This window comes from Octopus bimaculoides, chromosome 4, assembly GCF_001194135.2.
Source record: "Octopus bimaculoides isolate UCB-OBI-ISO-001 chromosome 4, ASM119413v2, whole genome shotgun sequence".
Lineage (NCBI taxonomy): Eukaryota > Metazoa > Mollusca > Cephalopoda > Octopoda > Octopodidae > Octopus > Octopus bimaculoides.
This window is the reverse complement of record NC_068984.1, coordinates 128,289,750-128,315,134: the sequence shown is the minus strand read 5'-3', so window position 1 is coordinate 128,315,134 and position 25,385 is coordinate 128,289,750. Positions and strand designations below refer to the sequence as shown.

Sequence of the window (25,385 nt, the reverse complement as noted above, 5' to 3'; positions counted from 1 at the left end):
AAAATATATATATATATATATATATATATATATATATATATATTTCGTTGAAGTATTTTAGAGAAGGATAGCAGCGGCAAGAAAAACAAAGATAAAAAAAATGATAATAATAATAACGGTAGTTTGCGAGAGATGTCAGATACTATCTTGCTACTTTTGATCTGTTCAAAACGTATAACTAACGATACTATTGTTCACCAATGATATAAAATAAGTAGATACATAAAAAGTGTGTGTGTGTGTGGGGGACTAGCGTTAATGACAATGTTGAAAGGAAAACAAGGGAGAGAACCCTGAAATTTTAATTGATTAAAGATTAAATGGTGTACAGTGGAGAGTGAGTTTGATCATTGGTAAGTACAGTGACTTATTAGACTTCCTCAACATACCAGATCATAGAACCATTTTGACAGGATATGGTTTTCTTGTGAAGATAATTTGCTGATTAAGCAATTTAAAATAATGACATTGGAACATTTCTCAAGAGTGAGTGTATGCAGAGTTTACACACACATATGTATGTGTGTATGTATATATATATCATCATCATCCGCTTTCCATGCTAGCATGGGTTGGACGATTTGACTGAGGACTGGTGAACCAGATGGCTACACCAGCCTCCAATTTGATTTGGCAGAGTTTCTACAGCTGGATGCCATTCCTAACGCCAACCACTCCGAGAGTGTAGTGGGTGCTTTTACGTGCCACCGGCACGAAGGCCAGTCAGGTGGTACTCGCAACGGCCACATATATATATATATATATACACACACATACATTAACATTTATGTCATACATTTTAGTAGAGCTGTAAACATTTTTTATTTATTTTTCTCTTGACTGGAAATGTTTAGTCTGTTTTAGATCAGTTTTTATTATCATTATTATTCATATCAGAATTATCTAATTTTATATGATTAAAAAAACATTCTTTCTTGAAAATTTTTGATGAAATTATCTTTCAACTGATGTTTTATACAGAGAGATACAAATATGCAAGGTATTATATTACAAACTGATAATTCTTTGCTTCCATTTTTAGAACAGTTATAGGTAATAGTAAACATTCTGTATGAAAAATTAGTTTTCAGTTACTCCTGTGGAATACTGCTATATACCATTTTGTAACATTAGCTGACCAGGTTTCAGTAATATGTGTGTGCGTGCGTGTTTTGCTAGAATGTCTATATACCTTATGGTTGGCCTGAAGCTGTTTTTTTTTTCCCTCTTTGATTTGCTTTAGATTGATTTTAATCTAGTAACTTTAAAAATGATGTACCGAGGTAAAAAAAAAAGAAAAAAGCCCAAACTTAGCTGCACTAATTGAACAATCCTGTTTGCTTTTTGAAATTCTCTGCTTTAAATATGTCAACACCAGCTTATTAATAAAAATGTCTGAGAAAAGGAACTGTACAAAATTTAGAATTGCTGTGTTAAGGTGGAATTCTAATGAATAACTGTAGCTATTAATGTTTAAATTATCATATAACCTAATTACCTTGTGCTGAGATTTCTTTTTACCGCCTACTCCTCCCTGAAGATTCTTCTTTCTATCATGGCACTCCATCGCTTACGACGATCAATGGAACAGCCTGCTCGTGAAATTAACGTGCAAGTGGCTGAGCACTCCACAGACACACGTGTACCCTTAACGTAGATCTCAGGGAGATTCAGCGTGACACAGTGTGTGACAAGGCTGACCTGTTGAAATACAGGTACAACAGAAACAGGAAGTAAGAGTGAGAGAAAGTTGTAGTGAAAGAGTACAGCAAGGTTCACTACCACCCACTGCCGGAACCTCATGGAGCTTTTGGTGTTTTCGCTCAATAAACACTCACAATGCCCAGTCTAGGAATTGAAAAAAACCATGAGTCTACTGCCCTAACCACTGAGCCAATGCACCTCCACCTCCTTTCTATATAGCTTGCTTGTATGTATATGACTTAAAACATTGATCTAATCAATTCTTTGTACATTAGCTTTAGCTATATTGTGAAGTTTATTTCAAAGGAATTTGTTTTGTGTTTTATAAGTTTTCTTATTCTACATAATCATTTTCCTAGAACAGTTTATTAGAATTTATTACAGCAATTTTAATGATTTGAATGCAAAATTTATGAAATGATATATAAGTTTGTGTACTGAGTTCCTATGTTTATTGAAGAAATGAAATTTTCTTTAGCAAAGAAATTGAAAATTTCCTCAGTTTTACTCAACCTACCTTAATCTAATGAGGGTGATGTTAACAATCTTTGTCATTCCATTCTGGTGAGATTGAAGCAGTTGATATTCCACTGGAACTGCTGTTAAATGATATATGTAAAAACAAGTTGAGATCTGTGGCTTTGATTACAAAGGACTAAGTGGAATATTTAGTGTGGAAGTTTGTTGAGAAGAGGAAAGATGTATATCCATATTCAGTTCATGTCTACCATCATTCTTAATTCTCTCTCTCTCTCTCATCCATATGTTTCTCTATGAAGGTTCATTTCACATCTGTTCATATCCATTCTGGTTATACTACTCCTGCTTTCACTCCTTCCCTAGACCACTTATTTTCAACATCCATCACCTTCTCTCTTATCACACATCTTTATTATTATCCATCACTAGGTCTCTCTCTCTCACCAGAAAATATGCAGTTGTCATCACTGTCTCTCTTCTATTACTCTTTGCCATGCTATTGTCTGAGTCAGAACATAACCTCTCTTCAATATATCTAGTACACTGTAAAATTGTTGATGGTAGGAAGGGCATCCAATAATAAAGCTCGTATTGAAAACGGAGTCTATGAAAGAGACATGGTCCAATGACTCTGAATAAAAACTGATTCAGACCATGACAACTCCACCAGCCCATGCATGTGTGGAAAGTGGATGCAATATATATGTGTATGTGTTTGTCTGTGCATGCATGTGTGTGCATACGAATGTATAAATTTTTGACATCGTATGAATTTTATAAACCTTTGAAAGGATGTGAATTCTTTTTCAGAACGATGGATCTTGAAACACATAAAGCTATAAAGAAATAATAGCATGTAAATAATGGATTAAAAAAACCCTTTCGAATAGAAAAAGTCAAAGTATTCTGGCATTAATCAAAAATGTCTCACAAAAACAATACAGCAGTCACTTTAGTTGAGTGGAAAACATTACTACTCTGACAGAGCTAATCTGGTTTCAGAGAAATTATATTAAAATCAAACACAAACAATTTACAGACATCGTAACAAAACAAAATTGCACATCAGCTTGAAAGAGAATGGAATTGACAAGCTCAATAACCTGGTTGAAATCTTAAAACCTCATAAAAAATAGGCCGCCTTTCTGGTTCTATATAGTACAACTTTATACAGTGTTTTGTTATGCTCAACAAAAGAAAAATGTGCTTCCAGAAAAACAAAAATCTTTTTTTAAAGATGAACCAAAACAAGGGAACCTATATATGGTACTTTATCTACAATATATAGTAGCCAATATAATATATATGTATATATATATTAGCCAAACCTCATTTAAATTAACTTAAAAGAAACGAAGGATGCATTGGATAATACAATTCTAGATGCACTACCTTAAGAAAGATGGAATAGTCATGGCTGATTGGTAGAGTCATTAGAGCATAGGATAGAATACTTTGAAGTATTTGTTCTGACTCTGAGTTCAAATCCTGGCATGGTCACCTTTGCCTTTCATCCTTTTGGGTTTATCAAAAAAAAAATGAATCAATCCAGGTCATTGGATTAGCAGGACTGCCACAGGGATTTGTGAAATACTTTGTGACATCTGTTCCAACTCTTTGTGTTTTGACAGCCCAAGATGGTATCCATTGTATTGGATAAACATTGGTAACATGGAGAGGGGAAATTTACATGCATAGGTAACTACCAGTCTCCCTACCCAAAAATGTTGTTCAGGTCTGCACATACATGTGCAGGTGTGTAATCAACCTTGATTGATTACAGGACTATGTAGTAATCTCAAAGTACAATGTGGAATTGTGACAAAACACTATTAACACACCAATCATTTATTTAGATATTGTAGTTTATAAGTGATGCCGCCTGACTGGCACCTGTGCTGGTGGCATGTAAAAAGCACCATTTGAGTCTGGCTAATGTCAGTGTCGCCTGACTGGCACCCATGCCGGTGCATGTAAAAAGCGCCATTTGTGCGTGGCCCATGCCAGTGCCACCTGACTGGCACATAAAAAGCACCCACCACACTCTCAGAGTGGTTGGCATTAGGAAGGACATCCAACTGTAGGAATCTTGCCAAATCAGATTGGATCCTGGTGCAGCCTCCCAGCTCTTTCAAACCATCCAACCCATGTCAGCATGGAAAGTGGGCGTTAAATGACAATGATGGTGAGGATATATATATTTATACGCACACACATACAAACATACATTATTTGTGTATATATGTGCCTGTGTGTGAGTCGGAAGGATACAGAGAAAAAGCAATACAGGGCTGCTATTGATTACAAAGCTGTACCATAAAGGGTGTCCTCAACTACTAGTTGGGGGCCAATGTCAAGAGTTCTGAATTAGAAGGCAACAGATATCAACATGACTGAGTTTAGTTGTCAGCAATTTGGTATCTAGTTGTCATTCATTGACTTCTTTGATGTTCAGCAAGCAGAACATGTCAGATCAATTGGTTAGCGAACTTGAAATGTATGTAGTTTTAGACAACACCACCTGTTTAATCAGTTGTTCAGTGTTGTTGTTGCTGCTACTCAAATGAGCTCTGCTTGAGGAGGCCTATAATTAATGTTGTTTCAGCTGTAATTATTGTCTTTTCTTTTCTTCCAGGCATAGCACATCTAGGACTATATTTTCCTTTTTTTCTTTTAAGAACATAGATTGTGCTTTGATTTCTAGTAACCACTTGGATGTTTCCTCAACACTGTAGAATACAGATGACTTTTATCTAGAGATTAAATTGTATAATTGTAACACTGCTTACTGTGTTCCCATCTAACCATCTCACATTCTAATGAAGTTTTCCCTCTGTCATCCTGCTTACTCACCTCGTTCATACCTCTATATCACTTCACCTATATTTACCTACCCTCACTGTACCTTGAGGGTATGTTCTGATACATCCTGTATTTTTCTCTAAGTCTCTCTCTTGCTCTTCTTCTCCAGCTGGGATATCCTTGTAATTATTCTACAGCAAGACACTTGTCTCTATCCCTCTATTATTCTTTTAACTAATCATCAACTTGTACAAAGTCACCTCCCTCAATACTACTCCCACCCCCAATGGAGGGGACTTAGTTTTGTCTTGCAAGTTACTTGGTAACTCCACTGGTGCATGTGCCATGAAAAAGCACCCAGTACATTCTGTAAAGCGGTTGACATTAGGAAGGGCATCCAGCTATAGAAACTGTTTCAAAATAGGCAATAGAGTTTGACACAGCTTGCCAGCATGGAGAACAGATGTTAAATGATGATGAAGATACGTTTAAGAAATTTCAAAGAAACTTTTCAATAAGCTGATAATTTTGTTCCTCATATGATCTTGCTCCATACATTTCATGTATGTAGCATGGTAGTAAAGTCAGCCTTTCACATATACATTAAACTGTCTGCCTATTGTATGTCTGAAAAATCTGCTTGTTGATGATAGACATAAAATAGCTCCCTGATTTTCTTACACTGTATAGTTCACTGGTTTTTGTCTCAATTCTAATTCTAGTTATGCCCTATAAATAACAGGCATAATCTACAAGTCGTGTACAAGTTGAGCAATTTGTAGGCTTTATTTCAAGGGCCCTGTACATTTGAAGTAATAGTTTTCTATCAGTTCTTAAAAAATCTGATGACATCGTTCCTTATACCATATAGACAGCACTGAGTACCTACCTGCTCCTATCCTTCATATTGAGTAAATTCACTTCTAAAATGGTGTATTGTAGCATTGATTTGTGTACTTACTGGTTTATTTAAGTGTCGATTTTTGTACTCATTGGTGTTTTGTGATGTTAAACTGTATACTCATTGGAATAGTGTAGCATTGATTTAGGTACTCATTGGTATATTGTAGTGTTTATATGTGTGCATATTAGTGTATTATCATAGTGTTGATCTGTGTATTTATTACTATATTGTAATATTGATCTGTGTAGTCATTGGTATTTTATAGTGTTCACATGTATAATTTCTGGAGTATTTACTGGTATTCATCTCTAATATATTTGACAGATTGAAAGACTCTGTGATAGAGTTCAATCTTCGACATTATTGGAAGATCGACGAGATGCTGTCCGTGCCCTTAAATCATTATCAAAGGTAAGAATATTTTTTCTGAACATATTGATTTTGTTAATGTTATTGCTATGTTTTGTGTTTAAAATTTCCAGATAGTTGCTTAAGATACCTAATCTCACCTGTGGTCTTATAGAGCTACCACTCAACTTCATTCTCTACAGCCTTTTAGTAAATGGAAGAGAAATGTTCTCTGAATGGAATAGTTTTAGAAAAGGTACACCACATCTCTGCATGCATAAGAGACACCTGAAAGGTTTGGCAATGGAAAGGGCATCCTGTTGTATGAAACAGCAGCAGCAGAACAACTGAGGAGAAATTTTATCATAGGAAGGATTGAACTTAGCACTAGAATTTAATAAAATACTGTGCAACATTAAGTGGATATTGGCCGTGGACACAAACAACTAGCAACAAGATATGTGTATGTATGTGTGTGTATATATATATACCTTTTTGAGCGTGGCCCTTGCCAGTACCGTGTGACTGGCCCTCGTGCTGGTGGCACGTAAAAGCACCCACTACACTCTCAGAGTGATTGGCGTTAGGAAGGGCATCCAGCTGTAGAAACTCTGCCAAATCAGATTGGAGCCTGGTGTAGCCATCTGGCTTGCCAGTCCTCAGTCAAATCGTCCAACCCATGCTAGCATGGAAAGCGGATGTTAAACAATGATGATAATGATGATGATGATGATATCCTGCCTCTTAGATTCATGTTCTCAAATTTTAAATAGTTTATCTGTGAATATAACTTAAGTTAATATTGTGACAACTATGTTAGTATAGAAATGTAATGAGAGTGATTTTGAGTGATTACATGTAGAGAACTCTCAGTGATATTCCTTATTCCTCAGATCAGTTCTGATTTTACAGACCTATAATCAATGACATTCCACCTATGACCTACCTGTTTGCTTTTGTATATTTATGACTAGATGTGTTTATCCTTTTTTTTTTGAGACAGCAAGTTATGATTTGAGGGAATTTGGCTATATGTGAAAATGTTAAACTGAAAGGCAGGTCTGTCCAACTCATACTAGCATGTAAAATGATTCTAGAAACAAAAAAATATCAATGATATTTTTGATGTTTTATTTAAAATTAAAAAAATTGTGATATTAACTTACCAGTTATAGAAAACATTTCATGACAAGCTCACAAGGGCCTCAATGTCAATTGTGAAAACATTTCCCAAAATTTTACCTACTTCATATTTGGAACAGAAAGTTTAAGCTTTATGATCAAAATTGTAATTTAACTCTTAACATCTTGTTGAAAATGTTTTATATCAGTAGTGCAGTTCTGTAATGATTTTGTTACAGAACTGAAATGAATAACATAAAAAGGGCTTTGAGTTATCTTATTTATATTAGAGAGTTTCTTATTTTCTTCAAAATGAATGTAAACAAGGTTAGTTTGATTATTTTATGATACTATGTGTGTTTCAGGACTGTCTGTGTTGTATAGGAAGTTAATAGTAAAAATGGCATGCCTATGAATTTGTAAAATTAAAAGTTTCATTATTTTTCTCAGCATGAATGTATTTCCCCCAGATCTTATGTACTTGCAATTAGCTCTTGGTACTAAAGTGGTTCCCACCCCTGCTTTATGTGACTACTCAACCTGTTAGAAATAGCAGCCAAATTCCCTTAAATCACACCTTACTCTCTTTAAAAAAATGGAAAGATACAATAAAGTTCCTGATATACAAAAAGATGGAACAGTCATGGCTTGTATGCCTTTTATCAGAGCTGACCTATGCTTAAACAACAGAACTTTAATAGAGTTCTTACATAGATACACAATCTCAAGTTTATGATGGGAAAATGAAGTGAAACAACAGCCAACTGGGAATCACAACTGAATAGTTTTTGTTGTTTCTTCTTGCTGGATCTTACTCCTTTATTATTGATTTCTTTCAATTAACCTCCCAGGTAATTTTTGTGTGGGAGCAAAAGAGTTAGTTGGTATGGCTTCAGTATATTAGTGTTACTATTTTAAATTTGGAAAGATAGGAGACAAAGGTGACACTAGTAGAATTTGAATTTAGAGCATAGACAAATGTGATTAAAAAAGAAAAGGTAACATTAGACACCAGATAAGCCTGTGGCCTGTCAATCCCCTTCTGTTTGTTCATTTAGGCAGGTCCACCTTCCAACGCCAGCTTACCAGCCTGTCATGACTTCACCATATTAATAAGTTTTGTTAGCTGAGTGCACTAAAGCAACATGAAATGAAGTGTTTTGCTCAAGAACACAAGGCATTGTCTAGTCCAGGAATCAAAACCACAATCTGACAATCATGAATGCAACAGCTTAATCACTTAACCATATGGCTCCACACAAATTAAATACCATGAAACATTTAATCCATGCAGGTGTTGTGTGTGTGTGTGTTGGCACTCCGTCGCTTACGACGTCGAGGGTTCCAGTTGACCCGATCAATGGAACAGCCTGCTCATGGAATTAACATGCAAGTGGCTGAGTACTCCACAGACATGTGTACCCTTAACGTAGTTCTCAGTGCGACAAGGCTGACCCTTTGAATTACAGGCACAACAGAAACAGGAAGTAAGAGTGAGAGAAAGTTGTGGTGAAAGAGTACAGCAGCGTTCGCCACCATCCCCTGCCGGAGCATCGTGGAACTTTAGGTGTTTTTGCTCAATAAACACTCACAACGCCCGGTCTGGGAATCGAAACCGCGATCCTATGACCGCGAGTCCGCTGCCCTAACCACTGGGCCATTGCGCCTCCACTAATTCATGCAGGTACCTTGATATTAAAATGAAACTGCACTGTTTCACTATTTTATAAAGGTACAAAGCATTCATTTTTGTAATAATGATGACTGTTCTAAAGGTATATCATCATCATCATCATCATCATCATTTTAATGTCCACTATCCCATGCCTGCATGGATTGAATGGAGTTTATTATGGCAGACTTTCTGTGGCTGAACGCCCTTCCTGTCACTGAGTTTTGCCTGTTTTGAAGTAATGTAATGTTTCCCCATGGCCAGACGTGTTTTCACAGGATATTGGAAATAAATGACATTGCTTTTATGCTAGTAAAACTTTCTTTACGACCTCTGTAAGAAACAACCAAGTGGCTGAATTGTTACCTCTGTAATAAATCAAATAGTAAAACTAGTAGATTATAGTTATGTATTATTCAATTAATATTATATTTGCAAACAAATGTAATTAATTTCATATGATATACTCTTGTCTTCCATTTCCTTTCGGTAAATATTTTAACTAACTACATATTTTCAGTGTTTTATATTCATACAATGTTCTGTACTTGAGATTTTTAAAATCAAATGGCTAATGTATATAAATAAGAATTTAATGACTAATTCCTAATTAATTTTACATCATATCTAGCTATAATCTTTTGTTATTTTAATATTCAGAATTCACCTTCTGTTACTATTTGCTCTCAGTTTATCCACTACTACATTTATATATACCCACTTCCCCTGAGCTAGCCTACAAGCTTTCACAATTATTGTCTACTATAGAATAGTTATGGATGATGAACTTGTATCACATCCTGTTTCTTAATTACTAGCTAGTCACTTGATGGAAAATTGTGTAAACTGTAATATACGAAGTCTGTGTTGTTTACTTGTGACTATTTTACTGATACTGTTTTTCTCTAAACTGAGTTTCAAAGGTCTCAAGGAGCTGATAACACATCTATTATAGTAATAATAACTTCCACTTTACACTATATCAAGATGATATTAATGATAATATTGATTTCTAACACTGGCATAAGACCATACATTTTGGGGTTAGAGAAAGTGATTCTCATAAATTGAGTCAGTTCTCTTGGGAACTATACTGCTAAGGGCTGGTACTCATACATGTTATTTGGGTTGGTTTCTATGGCTGAATGTTCTTCCTATTGTCAACCACTGTATAAAGTGTACTGAATGTATTTTCTCATGACACCAACACAAGGAACAAGAATATAATAAGAAGAAGGTATGGATATGTGGGGGGGGGGTGAAGAGAAGAGAGTATCAATGGCAGAAGTGTACTCACTTTTTCTCTCAATTCATTTGTGTATTGTCTACACATCCTGCTGAGTATGCTTACACTGTAAAGTGTAAGGTTAAGAGAACCCTTTAGTCTTGCTAAGGATATGACAATATCTGATATCATGATAAAATGCACCCAGTATACTCTATAGAGTGGCTTGTGTTAGGATAGGCACCCAGCTGAAGAAACTAAGCCAAAAATGAAATATACAAACCAGATGCTCTCCTCTGACCCATCTAAGTAATCAGTATCTTTGAGTGAGAGCTGACTTGGACTGTGGTGACTTATATAATTCATGCCAGTTTAGAAAATAGTGACAATAATCATGAAACAAATATGTGTTGATGATAGCACACCTGAAAACAAAACAACCCTTTATGTAAGATTTGATTCCACTATAAAATAAATGTGTCTGTGAAAAACATGCTATATCACACAGATCTGTTGAAACTTCTCACTTGTATATACACAGATTTGTTAACAGAATATTTTTTAAAATTTCATTCTATTTCTAATAGAAAACAGTGATGAAAAAAACTAAACCATGAATACTAAAGGCAAAATGTCAAGTTATTGGTCAGGCTCTCAATTACATTTTAATAAATAAACTGAAGAGCATGTAAATCTTAATGCTGAGAGGTGATTAATTTGTGTGTCAAAAATATTGAAGGACTTGTAGAAATAAGAAGGAATATTCAAGAAAACACTAAAAAAAGTCTCCTAAGAAATTCACATACTCAGAAATGTGAATTATGTGAATTTCTCACAATGTACTTGCTGTTACCCGCATGGCTATTAGAACAAAAGTTTTTCAGTAGTATTCTATTTACTTGGATCAATGCATGCAAGTAAATCAATGAATGCAGCCATTGTGAACACACATGGCTATTTGGTAAGAAGCTTACTTCCCAACCACATAGTTCTAGGTTCAGTCCCACTGTGTGGCTCATTGGGCAAGTGTCTTTTATTATAGCCTTGGGTCAACCAAAGCCTTGTGAGTGGGTCTTGTAGACGAAAACTGAAAGAAGCCTGTCATGTATATATATATATATATATATGCATATCTATGTGTGTGTGTCTTTATATCTGTATTTGTCCACTACCACCACTTGACAACTGGTGTTAGAGTGTTTACGTCCCTACAACTTAGTGGTTCACCAAAAAGAGACTGGGTAAATGTCTCCTACTATAAAGCCAGACTGACCAAAGCCTTGTGAGTGGATTTGGTAAACACAAGCTGAAACAAACTCATTGTGTGTGTGTTTGTCTTGATATCACACAGCAGTTGTAAACAAGCATCAGAGTGTTCATTTCCAATCTTCTATGAAAGTATGTCTAGCCTGGGAAAATATTACTTCCTTGGAAACAAGTGAGAGTTGGTGACAGGAAGGGTATCCAGTAGTAGAAAAGCCAGTTGATTCATACATGCATGGAAAACACATTAAAATGACAATGTTGTGTGTGTGTGTGTGTGTGTGTGTGTGTGTGTGTGTGTGTATCATCATCATCATCATCTGTTTTCCATGCTGGATGGTTTGACAGGAACTAGCAAGTTAGATGACTGCATCAAGCTCTGCCATCTGTTTTGTCATGGTTTCTATGGCTGGATACCTTTCCTAATGCCAATGCACTGTCAAGTGATTGTGATAAATGTAATTTATAGCATAAACACGGCTTGTATAGAAAGTACAAATGACATGATAATTGATCAATATAATTTATTAATCAATGTGTCACACACATACATTCTCTATGTACGTAACATATCTGCAGTTCTCTCTCGTCACTTGTAATCCTAATTCCCATTAGATACTGTATATATATATTGCCAGTCAATTAGAAATAGCAGTTTAAAAACTGTAGCTGGTCTTTTTATTCCAGGTATAAATCATAGAAAAATACAGCTGTGATATGTATGTTCCTAGAACTTTGCTAGACTCTATTAACAATGGTAGGGATTATTTCAGCTAAATTTGTTATTCAAATGCAACTGCAAGCAAAGGTGCATACACACAGAGCAACATGTGACTCGTACGGGTCAGAGGTTGAAGCCTGAATATAATTACAAAGGGAGAGTAACTTAGCTACTGCTGTGACTTATGTTCATACTTTTCATTGTCTCACCTGAAAACATTTGCTAACTTTCTATTCTCTACTTCTTTCTTAGGTAAACATGTCTAACTTGCTTACCTGACTTTTTAAATATGTCTCTGTCCTCTACAACTGTTTAGTCTACTTGACTAAAACACTCTGCATTGTATTAACATTTAATTACTTACAACAAACTTTATCTAATTCCTTTTTCCTTCACCACTGTTATGTGTAGTTGAGTTGTTTTACTCACACGCTTCTCTTATTATTCTTACGCTACTCTGTTATTGTTATTTCCTGGTTATTATTTATCTTCTCTAGTAGACTACAGGAGTTGCTTTTCTAAAAATTCCTTTTACTTTTTACACTTTTCATTTCTATCTGCTGTTAGAATGCGACTGTTTTTTTTTGTGAATTGATATCAAGTCTGTAAGACATATAACCTGTTAGAATACTTCTTATGTCCTTTTCCAGTGATCTTGCTGCTCTCTAACTTTCTAGTTCATTGAATTGATGACTTGATGGTTTTCTGAAGTTACTTTTACAGGTTTACAAAACACTAAAAGCTTAAACTTTGTCATCAATAACAGTTTCACATTTGTTTTAAATTTATTTTCTACAATATATTTTATCATATTTCTTGTCAATGACAGATAAATTGCCCCCTCATCTTTGTTCTGTTTTGGAACCAAAATATATTTCCCACTTAGACAGGCAAGTAAAGTAATAGTCTGTTTTTCTGAACTATTTCAGTCTTTGTGCTATTGGTAGCCAGCTACAGAAGGCTTAGTTACATCATCAATATTATACATCTGTGGCAATGTGTTTTTATATATATATAAGGTCTACAGATAGAGACAAAAACATTACCATACATTTCATTTTACTTTTCTATAGAAATATGCTCTGGAGGTTGGAACTCAGGCAATGGATATCCTTATCAAAGTGCTGGAGACTGACAGGTCAGTATTTTATGATGCAATTAATTCTTTTAGTTTAACGTCCAGATGGTTCTGGTAATCAAATTATTATTTATGCATAACATGTTTATTGCTTTTGATAGTTTGTAAAATTGTCTTTGCAACCATAAGCATTTTAGTGTTATTAAATGATATATAACTGTTCTCTAGTTAACTATCTAGCCATAGACAGGATAATTTTCATCTACCTTTGCATTTTGCTGTGACATAATTCCACATTGTGAAATAGATTTTATCTATGCAATAACATTCTTAATGCAATACATTTCACAAAAGTATTTAAGTTTATGTGCCATAAGAAGTGAATTCTAATGTTTTTGACAGGCACCTTTTCTCAAGAAGAATCTTATATTAAAGATTCCTGCTGTAAAATTAACTTCTCGTGGTAAATGAATTTATTAACTTTGTGAACTTTATTAGCTAATTTTTCTTAACACTTCCTCTTATATAGATTATAATGTTATACAGACTTACAGCAAAAGTTGTTGAACATTCCAGGTTTCCTTTTTCTTACAATACTTTTTGTTGCTTTGTATATTGTAGGAGTGACGCCGAGATTATTGGCTATTCTCTGGACACACTTTGTAACATAATGTCAAATGAACCTTCAGATGATGGTAAGTTTATAACATTATCATTTTCCCTACTATTCACACACATATATGTGCATGTAAAAATGTAAGGTAAACTTATAGACCTTATGTTTTTAATTAATAGACATTTTGCCTCATTGTGAAAGATAGACACTCAGATTAAACCACAGGTTTTTTTCCTTTCTCTCTGATTAAAGATCAATCACTTTCGTTGGTGAAGGGAAAAAACATGTGGTTTAACCAGTGTTAACTTTTCACAGCAAGGCTTGAAGCATATTGAATGGTTACTTAAAGTACACACTTGTAAGTTTACCAATATTTCTGTGTATGATAACAATGTATAGTGCTTCTATTTATAAATAGATGTGTGAGTGTGTTTGCATTGAGTTTTTCTTAATAAGAACAAGAATAAATTATGCATATTCTTTCTTGTCTCATATCTCCTCATTATTGATAAATAAAACTTAATATAAGCATTTCTTTGGGAATTGAAATTTAAATGCTTTGAAAATTATATTTGTTAAAAATATTTTGATCATTGTCATTTACTTCAATCTCATCTTCAATTTAATATCTGCTTTTCTATGAGTACTGCATTGATTGAATTGAACCTATCCCACATCTTTTTCTCTGCTGGGCCCAATAACATAAGATGTGCTAGAATCATTTTATTCCAAGCTTTCTTTTGTCTACTCTTGTTTCTTCTGCTGAAGAAGTTGCTACATTAATTTTATTATTATAAAACTGAAACAAAATTACTGGCCTTGTGCTAAAATTTGAAAGCGTTGGTTTAAAGGTGGTGAGTTGGCAGAATTGTTAGAATGCCAGACAAAATGCATAGCAGCATTTCTTCCAGCTTTACATTCTAAGTTTAAATGCTACTGAAGTTGACTTTGCTTTTCATCCTTTTGGAGTTGAGAAAATAAGAACCAGTTGAGCTCTGGGGTTGATGCATTCAACTATCATCTTTCTCCAAAATTTCAGGATTTGTGCCTGTAGGAGAAAGGATTATTATAAAACTGAATTCTTTTGTTCTCAGTTTCTAGTTATATTGTTTCTTTTTCAGATTCTATGTCACTGACAGAAGATGAATTGTCAAATCACATTCCAGATGACTTAGGGGGTCAGTTCACTGAAATTTTTATAAAGTCCTCAGAGAATGTCACACTATTACTGTTGCTATTGGAAGTGAGTAAAGTATTCACCTTCTCTTTAAATAAGACATTAACAGCTTAAGAAAAATATGCTATTTGAGTTTATTGTTTGTAACTTGTAAATTCATAATTTCTTAACCCTTTAGCATTCAGATTACTCAGTCAAATGTAATGCTTATTTATTCACATTGTTTTGAATTAATCATGCATTATCTCATAGTTTCAAGATTTTGATGACGTGCTTGTTTATCTTTGGAAACACATTGTAAGGAAGATGTAGAGGCAGGATCTGGTCTGTTTGAGCCTAAAACGGGTAGAATATATGGGTCAGATATGGCTGATTTAAATGCTAAATGGGTGATACAAGAATTAAAATTTTTGTGAACACCCTAATATCTTCTACTCTTGCACATGTCCTTCTGTTTTTAAATATTTATCTCCTAGTTGTCCATTTAGTTTCATTAATTTCAATCAATATTCCTGTTGTTCTTTGTTAATTTTAACATCTGTTTTTCTCTACTAGTGTTCTTGCAAAAATATTGATTTTAAGGCAGGATCTTACAGCCAGATGCTCTTCCTTTCCTCACCAATCCTCACTCAATTTTCAAGTAGGGGATCTTTTATTCCACAGGTCTTTGAAAGCACACAATGACTAGTGGTAATGTCAGCAACATAATCAACATTTTGCTCAAATGGTGGATAAATGAAATATCAAATCCATGCGCGTTCACACACATACACTCATATGTGCAACAGGCTTCCTCCAGTTTCCATGTAGTAGATTCATTCATAAAGCATTAGTCAACCTAGGGCTATTGTAGAAGACACTTGCCCAAGATACCATGCAGAGAACTGAACCTAGAAACCTAAAGCCATGTGGTTTCAAAGCAGGCTTAACTATACAGCCATGCTTTGAGTTTTCAGTCATAAATCTATGTTGTCTTATATCTTATATTTTAATTGTAAAAGAAAAGAATAAAAGACAAGAACTAGAATCCTAAGATACTAGTTGTGGTCTGCATAAGCACTAAAGCAGTTAATGAAATCTGTAAGATTGAAGGGCCCTTGCCCAAAATGCCAGAACTGACTTCTCCCTTTGCCTCATGAACTTATTCTATTTTGTGGATTTTACATTTTACCTGTCTGTCTATTTGGAGAATATATACAGTATATATGAAATATGATATAATGATCTGTGTCAAAAGGAGTGTAGAGCCATGAAACAACAATAGCCCTTACAAATATCTGTACTGACTTGGTCAAAATTTATTTGAAAATCTTGAATTATATTATTACAAAATCGATCATCTGGAACCTTTTTATATTCTTTTACCATTACATCAGCTAAGTTGGTTTGTTGGATCATTAGAATAACAGCTTCATGTATTTAATACACTGGTGTAGCATTTTTCATATTTTAATTGTTACAGTCATTGGAGTGCAGTCATGCTGGAACATTACCTTGAAAGGTTTTGTTGAACAAATTGACCCCAGTACCTGTTTTTTCCTTCTTTTTTTTTAAATTTGGGGACTTATTCCATTAGCCTCTTTTGCTAAGTTGTTTAGTTATGGAGATATAAACAAGCCAATACTGGTTATCAAGCAGTAGAGGTGGAAAAACACAAAGACTCACACATCATCATCGTTTAACGTCCGCTTTCCATGCTAGCATGGGTTGGACGATTTGACTGAGGACTGGTGAACCAGATGGCTACACCAGGCTCCAATTTGATTTGGCAGAGTTTCTACAGTTGGATGCCCTTCCTAACGCCAACCACTCCAAGAGTGTAGTGGGTGCTTTTACATGCCACCGGCACGAAGGCCAGGCAGGCGGTACTGGCAACAGCCATGCTCGAAATGGTGTATTTTACGTGCCATCTGCACAGGAGCCAGTCCAGCGGTACTGGCAACGATCTCGCTCGAATGTCTTTTCACGTGTCACTGGCACAAGTGCCAGGAAGACGACGTTGGTAACAATCACGCTCAAATGGTGCTATTTATGTGCCACCGGCACGAAAGCCAGACAGCTGGTGCTCTGGCAACGATCACGGTCGGTCGGTGCTCTTAGTGATTTACTGGTACAGGTGCCATCACGATTTCGCTATGTACAACAGGCTTCAACTCAGATTCCATTTGCCAAACTAACTTTTAAGGTATTGATTAGCTCAAGCGTATAACAGAAGACATATACCCAAGGTACCACACAGTGAGACAGAACCTGAAACCAGTTGCAAAGTGAGCTTCTTAACCACACAACCAAAATATTTCTAAAACTCTGCTTCCATGTTTTGTATCGATGTTTTGTTTTTATAATACATAATTAGCAAACAATGACAGAATTCCATGTAGAACTTCTTCACAATAATATATATATTTTTCTCTTTCTATTTAGGAATATGATTTTCATGTTCGTTGGCCAATTGTGAAGTTATTGACAATTCTTCTTACAAACAAAAGTAAAGAAATTCAAGAAATCATTTTGATAAGTCCCATGGGAGTTTCTAAACTGATGGATCTTTTGTCTGATAGTCGAGAAATTATTAGGAATGATGTAAGTTACTTTCATCATCAGTAATTTTCATTGATTTATTTGTTTTTACCTCTACTGTAATCGTCATGGCTTCTTGCTTCTGTGTCGTTTTTTTTTTTGGGGGGGGGGGGTTCTGATTTGCAGTGATATACTGGAAACAAGTTACAAGTGATTAGCTGTGGTGAGAGAGAACACTCTTACAGCTTTGTTACTGAAGTCAATTCTTAGCATCCTTGTGAAAGCAGATATACATGTATAAACATATGCATATTATCATCATTTAATGTTCACTTTTCCATACTTACATAGATCAGATGGAATTTGTTGAGGCAGATTTTCTACTGCCAAATACTCTTTCTGTCACCATTTCTCATCTGTTTCCCAGCAAGATAATACTTCTCTGACATGTTTTTCACAGAGGACTTCAAACGTTATCACTTGTATGACATTTTGCATGTTTCTGTTCATTACAAGTAATCAATGCAAGTTAAATCATTGAATAAGTTTAGAGCAGTGGTTTAGAAAAACACACATTTTAGCGGTTGGACAGATAAGCATTTGTGTCATCATCATCACCATCATTTAATGTCTGCTTTCCATGCTGGCATGGGTTAAATGGTTTGACTGGAACTGGTAAGCCAGGGGACTGCACCAGGTTCCAGTCTGATTTGACATGGTTTCTAGGGTTGTCACCATTCCTAGAGTGTCAGGCTTACAATCATGAGGTAGTGAATTCGATCCCCAGACCGGGCTGTGTGTTGTCTTCTTGAGCAAGGCACTCAGCTGTAGAAATGAGTTGCAATGCCACTGGTGCCAAGCTGTATCAGCCTTCACCTTTCCCTTGGATAACATCGCCTGGACTTGTGCTTTAGAAAGGAATTTACTAGGTGCAATGCCACAGTCATTCATGACCGGAGAGATCTTTACCCTTTACCCTTTTAACTATATTTATGTGGTTAGATAATATGAATAGTTATTGTACATTAAATGGAAGAGTATTGCTAGCTTTTATTTATATGGATCTTGATGGAGATGGATCTGAGTAAAGTTAGCTTGATCAATTAAAATATGAAGCCTTATAGATAACAAAGATGTTAATCGGAAATTATATCGACTTTGGAGTGATTGAAGCTAGTCCACAATGAAAATATTTCTAACTGCTGTGTTTTTAAGATTTGTTGTTCCATTTGGATGAGTTATCAATAATTATTTACACTTTTCTCTCAATAGGCGCTGCTTTTACTGATTCAGCTCACTAAAGGTAATGCAAATATTCAGAAGATTGTTGCTTTTGAGAATGCTTTTGAGAGATTGCTGGATATTATCAGAGAAGAAGGAAATAGCGATGGAGGTTTGTACTTGTCTCTTCACTGTTCAATTCATATATTCTTGTATTTCTATTCATTCATATATTTTCTCAAATATTTTAGTTCATTGAAAAAGTGGGATTTAAAAATTATCAAATTATTCAAACCATAAATGCATAGCAAATAATGTGTTATTTTGAAAGTAAATGGTATTAACATTGTACATCTATATAGCTGTTGTATATCATACAAAATATGGTTTGTGGATAGATATTTTCACCTTCCCACGAGTAATTGACTGAGTCCAGTTGGAGTGGCATGAATGTTATTTTATGAAGTTGTACAGAAATGTCAGCTACATAAGCATAAAGTGAATGTCCTCCACCCCACTTGCTTGACAACCAGGTGTTGGTTTGTTTATGTCCTTGTAACTTGGGAGTTCAGTAAAAGACCCCAATTGAATAAGTTCAAGATTAAAACCAAAATAAATATATGTTTGATTTCTTTGACAAAAATATTTCAAAGTGGTGCTCCAGCATGACTACAGTCCTATGAATGAAACATATAAAAGATAATGGAGATGCCACTGACAAGTATTAGTTTTGATACTTTTACACCAACTTAGACCCTGTGGGATCTACATTATAATCATATATTTACCATTTATTTTTACCACATTCTGTAAATTTTGAACCGCTGCCTATCATTATCAATTTCAGGTATTGTTGTGGAAGACTGTCTGTTACTGATGCTGAACTTAATGAAGACTAACACATCAAACCAGAATTTTTTCAAGGAAGGAAGTTACATTCAAAAACTGACCCCATATTTTCAACTTGAATCTTCTTCTCAGTCAGCTGGTTGGTCAGCCCAGAAAGTTACCAACATCCATCTTATGTTTCAAGTGAGTGTGCTAAATGTATATCTGCTTATAGCAGTTGCTGTTAAGTCAGAACTTTGGTGAATCTTTTTATCCTGCTTTCTCTACTTGAACTTGATGTACTGAGGGAATTTAACAATGCTTTCTAGGAATATGTGCTGTCATGTTGTGATATTAGGCATTCTGATTGATTCCTATAAAGCATATTGTGATCAGTGAGTGCTGGACTATTCTGCTAAACATTTTGAACTTGAACCTACAACTGACAAAACAGTATCATTTTTTAAAAATCTCTATGGTTGAAAGTAAGTTATTAAAAACAAATGATATCAATTGCAAAACATTTTCCCAACAATTCTATGCAGTTAATACTAATATATTCTCATAGTGTAGATATTACCAAAGCAATAGATCAACATACATAGCTGGCATATCTGTTTATGTTTCAGTTACCATTAAGTATTGTTTAATTCCATCAATTACATTTTTGTTCAAATTACATGAAGCATGTTATTCATCTTTTTTTTTCCTCAGTCCTTAATATTATTTTAATATTTTATTCATGCATGTCTCATTTTTGTTCTTTGTTCATTTTTAGGTTGTATTTTCTTCTTTATTGTTGATTCTGATAACTGAAATTCACTAGAATGTTCTTTATTTCATGTATCTTATCATTATGATAGTAGTACACTAAACTCTAACTATTGAGGAATTTCATTGTAAATTTCAATTTTCTTAAACAAAATTTTTAAAAGTTCTCATTGAATTATTGACTTGAAGAATAATTTGTTTCTGAATTCCTGGAATTATTATTATATTACTGACATGACAAAAAAATATATTTATAAAAAGATAATGGCCAAAATTTAATTGCTTAATTTCATTCTACAAACATAAACTCATAATGTTACTTCAAATAATAAAATGTTTACCTCAAGGATATTCTGAGCTTATATACAATAAGTTTCGATTCAGTTGTTTTGAAAATATAAGTAATTATGATTGTATCTACGTTAGATATATTTCTACTTAATTTTTAGAATGAATATATGTAATGTAAGTGATATTTTAAAAGTAAAGTATTTCTACTTTTTTATGAAATGAGATTGAATTGAACAAAACACCACCATACAGTTTAGGTATCATCATCATCATCATCGTTTAACGTCCGCTTTCCATGCTAGCATGGGTTGGATGATTTGACTGAGGACTGGTGAACCAGATGGCTACACCAGGCTCCAATCTGATTTGGCAGAGTTTCTACAGCTGGATGCCCTTCCTAATGCCAACTACTCCAAGAGTGTAGTGGGTGCTTTTACGTGCCACCGGCATGAAGGCCAGTCAGGCGGTACTTGCAACGGCCACGCTCAAAATGGTGTTTTTTACGTGCCACCTGCACAGGAGCCAGTCCAGCGGCACTGGCAATGACCTCGCTCGAATATAATAACAAATTATTAAATACCTCATTATTTCTTATCAAATGTATTTAGTTTTAAAAAAAATAGCATTTCTTGCTTTGGCTATCTCATAAATAGTTTTGGACAATTGCTTAAAGAATTTTGTTAATGACTGTTATCATCAACAAAAGAAGAATGCAACAGTTGTTTCCTTTTTCAACATGTATGCTCCTTTCCACACTCAGTTATCATCTTCTCAACAATCCTCCCTGTCATTATTCATTGTTTCCAAAAGTTTGTTGCACACATTTTTGTTTTCTTAGTTTTGATTTGTTTATCCACCTCTCTGTACTTGTAAGTCACCTGCATTAACAATGATATATTCTTAAGTAACAGACTTACCGAATAATTTAGTTGTACTTTACATATTATATTACTCCCTACTTGATGTGTTTTTAAAGATAATTTCTACTAGCATATCATAAATTAAAGTACCACTATAAAATCCATATTAAAATATATTTTCAACCATTTTATTTAGGCAGAAAATTAAATTTTTTAGTTTTATAAATTTTGTCAAATTCAACAAGATATATTCAACAGATTCTTACAATAGTACTTTAGCTTGTTTAGGGTTTGTTTTGCTTTTCCTCAAGACTACCATGAAGCAGTCACTATAGACACTCTGTGAAAATCATATATTTACATTCAAGTAACAGGCACTTGATGTGGGATATTTCAGTCCTGTCCTCACCTTGGAGATTACTGAAAGATTGCAGAAGTGCAATCTTTACCATTATGATTTATTGTGTACCATTATGACTTATTCCGTTCTTCAGTTTTATATGCTAGGTTTATATATCAACCAATCTACTGAGTTTAATATTACTGGCATTTGCTTTTCTATATTGTCTTTAACTTAATAGAAACAATAAATGTTGATTCCAAATGAAGCATGAAGTTTTATAAGAAGGAATTCATTAAAAATATAATTTTAGCTGAGTTTTTTTTTAGTGTGGGTGGTGGGGTAGTATACTAAAGCAGAAGAGTTTTAAAACTCCTCTGAATTTTAGCTGTTTAAACACCAATTGTACAGTGTCAAGTAGTTAATACAAACAGAATACATGAAAGGGATTTACTTAGAATAATATATTATTTATACAGTACTCTCACTTTCTTGATCTCCCTTAAATTAGTAATTTACTCTTTTTATTTTAAATGTGACCTACTGTGTTCTTGTTTCTCTGCTATTATAGGTAGTTTGCTTTTGGTATTTGATTTTACTGCTCAAGTTTCATACAGTACAACATACAGTTAGCACAAGAGTAAACATTCTGTCTTCTAACTATTATGAATTACAATGTGACTACTGACTTGATAGCACTGCAATCTTAGAAGTTAGTTCTGACTTTAGCTAACATTACTATACTTCTTGTACAAACATTAGGCGCATTGCAAATGCAATAGTATTGAGTTCATTATTAGCTATTCTGTCTTCACTTCAGTACTTTTTGTTTTAGATTCCTGTATTGTAGTTCTTCTAGTAACTGTTTCATTTGACCCTTTGAACTTGATACAAGCCTAAACTGCATGACATCTAAATTCTGTCCTACACTAACTTAGCAATTATTGTCTCCACTACAAGTACTGTCTATTCTTTACAGTTCTCTGTAGTTTTTTTCCCTCAATTGCATCTGCTTTGAAAAATTTTGCTGTCATGACAGTTATCTCAGATAACATTCACATATCAAAATAACTAGTTTTATTCTTATTCACCCTTAAGTTTCTAACATCTCTGCTATCTAAGAGAATTATAGCTTTTCAACTTCCAGCTTTATAACTGCTTCTGGCTCTGGTGTTTGCTGAGCCCTCAAAGAAAACTCTCTCTCTCTCTCTCTCTTCAATTACTTCAATTATTAATGCTCATTTTCCTATACTAGCAAAGATGGGTTGGATCATTTGTTATTTGAGTAATTGTTTTCTTGCTGGATGTTCTTGCTACATACCATTCAACAATGGAGTAATGAGTGAAACCGATGTCTATTATCTAAGGTAAACTAGAACAAGCTTTGTTCAGGGGTTCACTACAATAACTGTTATGTGGTTTGAACTAGCACTATGTGTGTAGTTAATAAAATAAACAGTAGGATCTGAGAACAGTAATAATGTTCTACATTTTGTGATTATTGAGTGTAAGCACTTAAGAAGTATAATAGTCCAACATCTTAACTTTGCAAGCATTGTATTTCACAATGCTTTTCATATCTCTGGTCATTCTGTAATACCATTGATTTTAAAGCTGACCTAATTTACCATTGTTTCACTATATCAAGAAGGCAGATAACTCAAATATAATTATGCTGCAAAAAGTATAGTAATTAGCAGTAGTGACTACCTACTATAGTAACTGTCTACTTGGGTGGACAGTTATCAATTTATTGTAGCCATTATCAATTTATTTATTTTATTTTCTTCTATAATTTTTGTGTACAATTGCATCATTTGTTATAGTTTTCCAATGGACTTATCACAGGTTCATTACATTTCTAATGCCAAGAGAGTGACAAACAAAGGGAGTGTCTGTGTATGTAGTTCAGGTGGACTAAATATCACAAGTTATTTTTGTTTGACACAAAATTCAGATTATTGACAATTGATATATATGTGTGTGTGTACACACACACACACACACACACACACACACACATCAGTCTTTTTTTGCACAGTTTCTGTATACCAAATATCACTCACAAAGCATTGGTCAACCTGAGGCTATCGTAAAAGATTCTTGCCCAAGGTGCTGTACAATAGAATCAAACCCTTCTTAAACACACAATCATGTCTACCACACTAAATTACATGCACACCTAAATTATATCAAGACTGATTTAATCAGTCATTAAAATGTCTCTTCAGCTCCTAATACCTGGTACCAGATGTGCAGTTCATATTTCTTCCTCTAACAACAGGCATATATTTGATATATCTGTACCAATATAACACTGTTTGATATATGCTAATACGTTAAAGAATGAAGTTACCTAATCTATTCCTTATTAAATTGAATTAAAACTCTCTAACTAAAAAGATCCAACACATCAAATTTAGATCATTTCATCTGTTGAGATGATGTAATTCCCTTTTTTCTTTCCACTTTCTCTTTCACCTTATAAAACCAATCATTTTTCTGCTGTGATGAAGAATTCATTGATGAAACATAAACATGATAATGTAATAATAATAATAATAATAATGATAAAAATATAGTTTTACAAATACTTATTTCTTAAATAGTATTGTTATTAGTTATTATAATTTCTTTTACTTGATTCAATCATCATAACCAATGAAGAACTTTCTTACTTAATTGTTCCAACCCAAAGTAAATAAATTATTATTAGATATAAATATATATAGAATGAATATATTTAAAGCCAAATGGTGACCACCCACTAAAATAATTTGTCACCTGTCTGCAGCTACTCGCTTGCTTTGTCTAGCTATCACTGGAACACATTTTTTGTCTCTCTTCAAATTCTTGAGAATCTGCTTGGTGATGATGCATGTGGCTACTTTTGCCCCTCCCATGTATGTGTCTATATGTACCAACTTCCTTTCCTACCAAATTCTGACAAGTTCCAGCACACTACATGCATACATAGGGTATTTTGGTAATATTGGGCCAACTTGTGATAGATTAACTGTACAGTCAGTGCAAAGCACTGTTTCATAATTTGTGCAGTTAATATATCACACCAGCGAGAGGAACCTTCATTGCTATAATATATAATGATTTTAACTTTTGGTAATGTCTTTATTTCTCATGTTTCATTCTATCTTCTCTCTTATTTATTACTTTCTGGTCTCATCCACTCTAATCCTATTTGATTAAATATTTATTAGTTATAGCCTATATAATTTTAACTTCAATGATAGTTTTAAAAAGATTCATCTTGATAACCTTATCATAATCTCATATCATCGAATTTGGTCTGATTCTCCATTGCATTTTGATTTGCAGTTTTTTCTACAGTAAATCACTGAGTTCACTTCTGACCCTCAACAACATGGTTGGAAATAATATATGTGTGTGTATATATATATATATATATATATATATATATATA

At 34.0% G+C, this 25,385-nt stretch overlaps 1 protein-coding gene across 3 annotated transcripts in view; it reads left to right on the top strand.

The window, feature by feature from the left end:
* The window catches only part of LOC106878597 (general vesicular transport factor p115), a 60,729-nt gene that overhangs the window by 3,905 nt on the left and 31,439 nt on the right, over positions 1 to 25,385 (top strand). For all 3 annotated transcript variants that reach the window (XM_014927854.2, XM_014927855.2, XM_014927853.2), the window contains exons 2-8: positions 6,215 to 6,301; positions 13,315 to 13,379; positions 13,941 to 14,014; positions 15,057 to 15,178; positions 17,537 to 17,695; positions 18,905 to 19,025; positions 19,701 to 19,885. In XM_014927854.2, the coding sequence (XP_014783340.1) occupies positions 6,215 to 6,301; positions 13,315 to 13,379; positions 13,941 to 14,014; positions 15,057 to 15,178; positions 17,537 to 17,695; positions 18,905 to 19,025; positions 19,701 to 19,885 (813 nt within the window). The remainder of the gene's footprint in view (positions 1 to 6,214; positions 6,302 to 13,314; positions 13,380 to 13,940; positions 14,015 to 15,056; positions 15,179 to 17,536; positions 17,696 to 18,904; positions 19,026 to 19,700; positions 19,886 to 25,385) is intronic.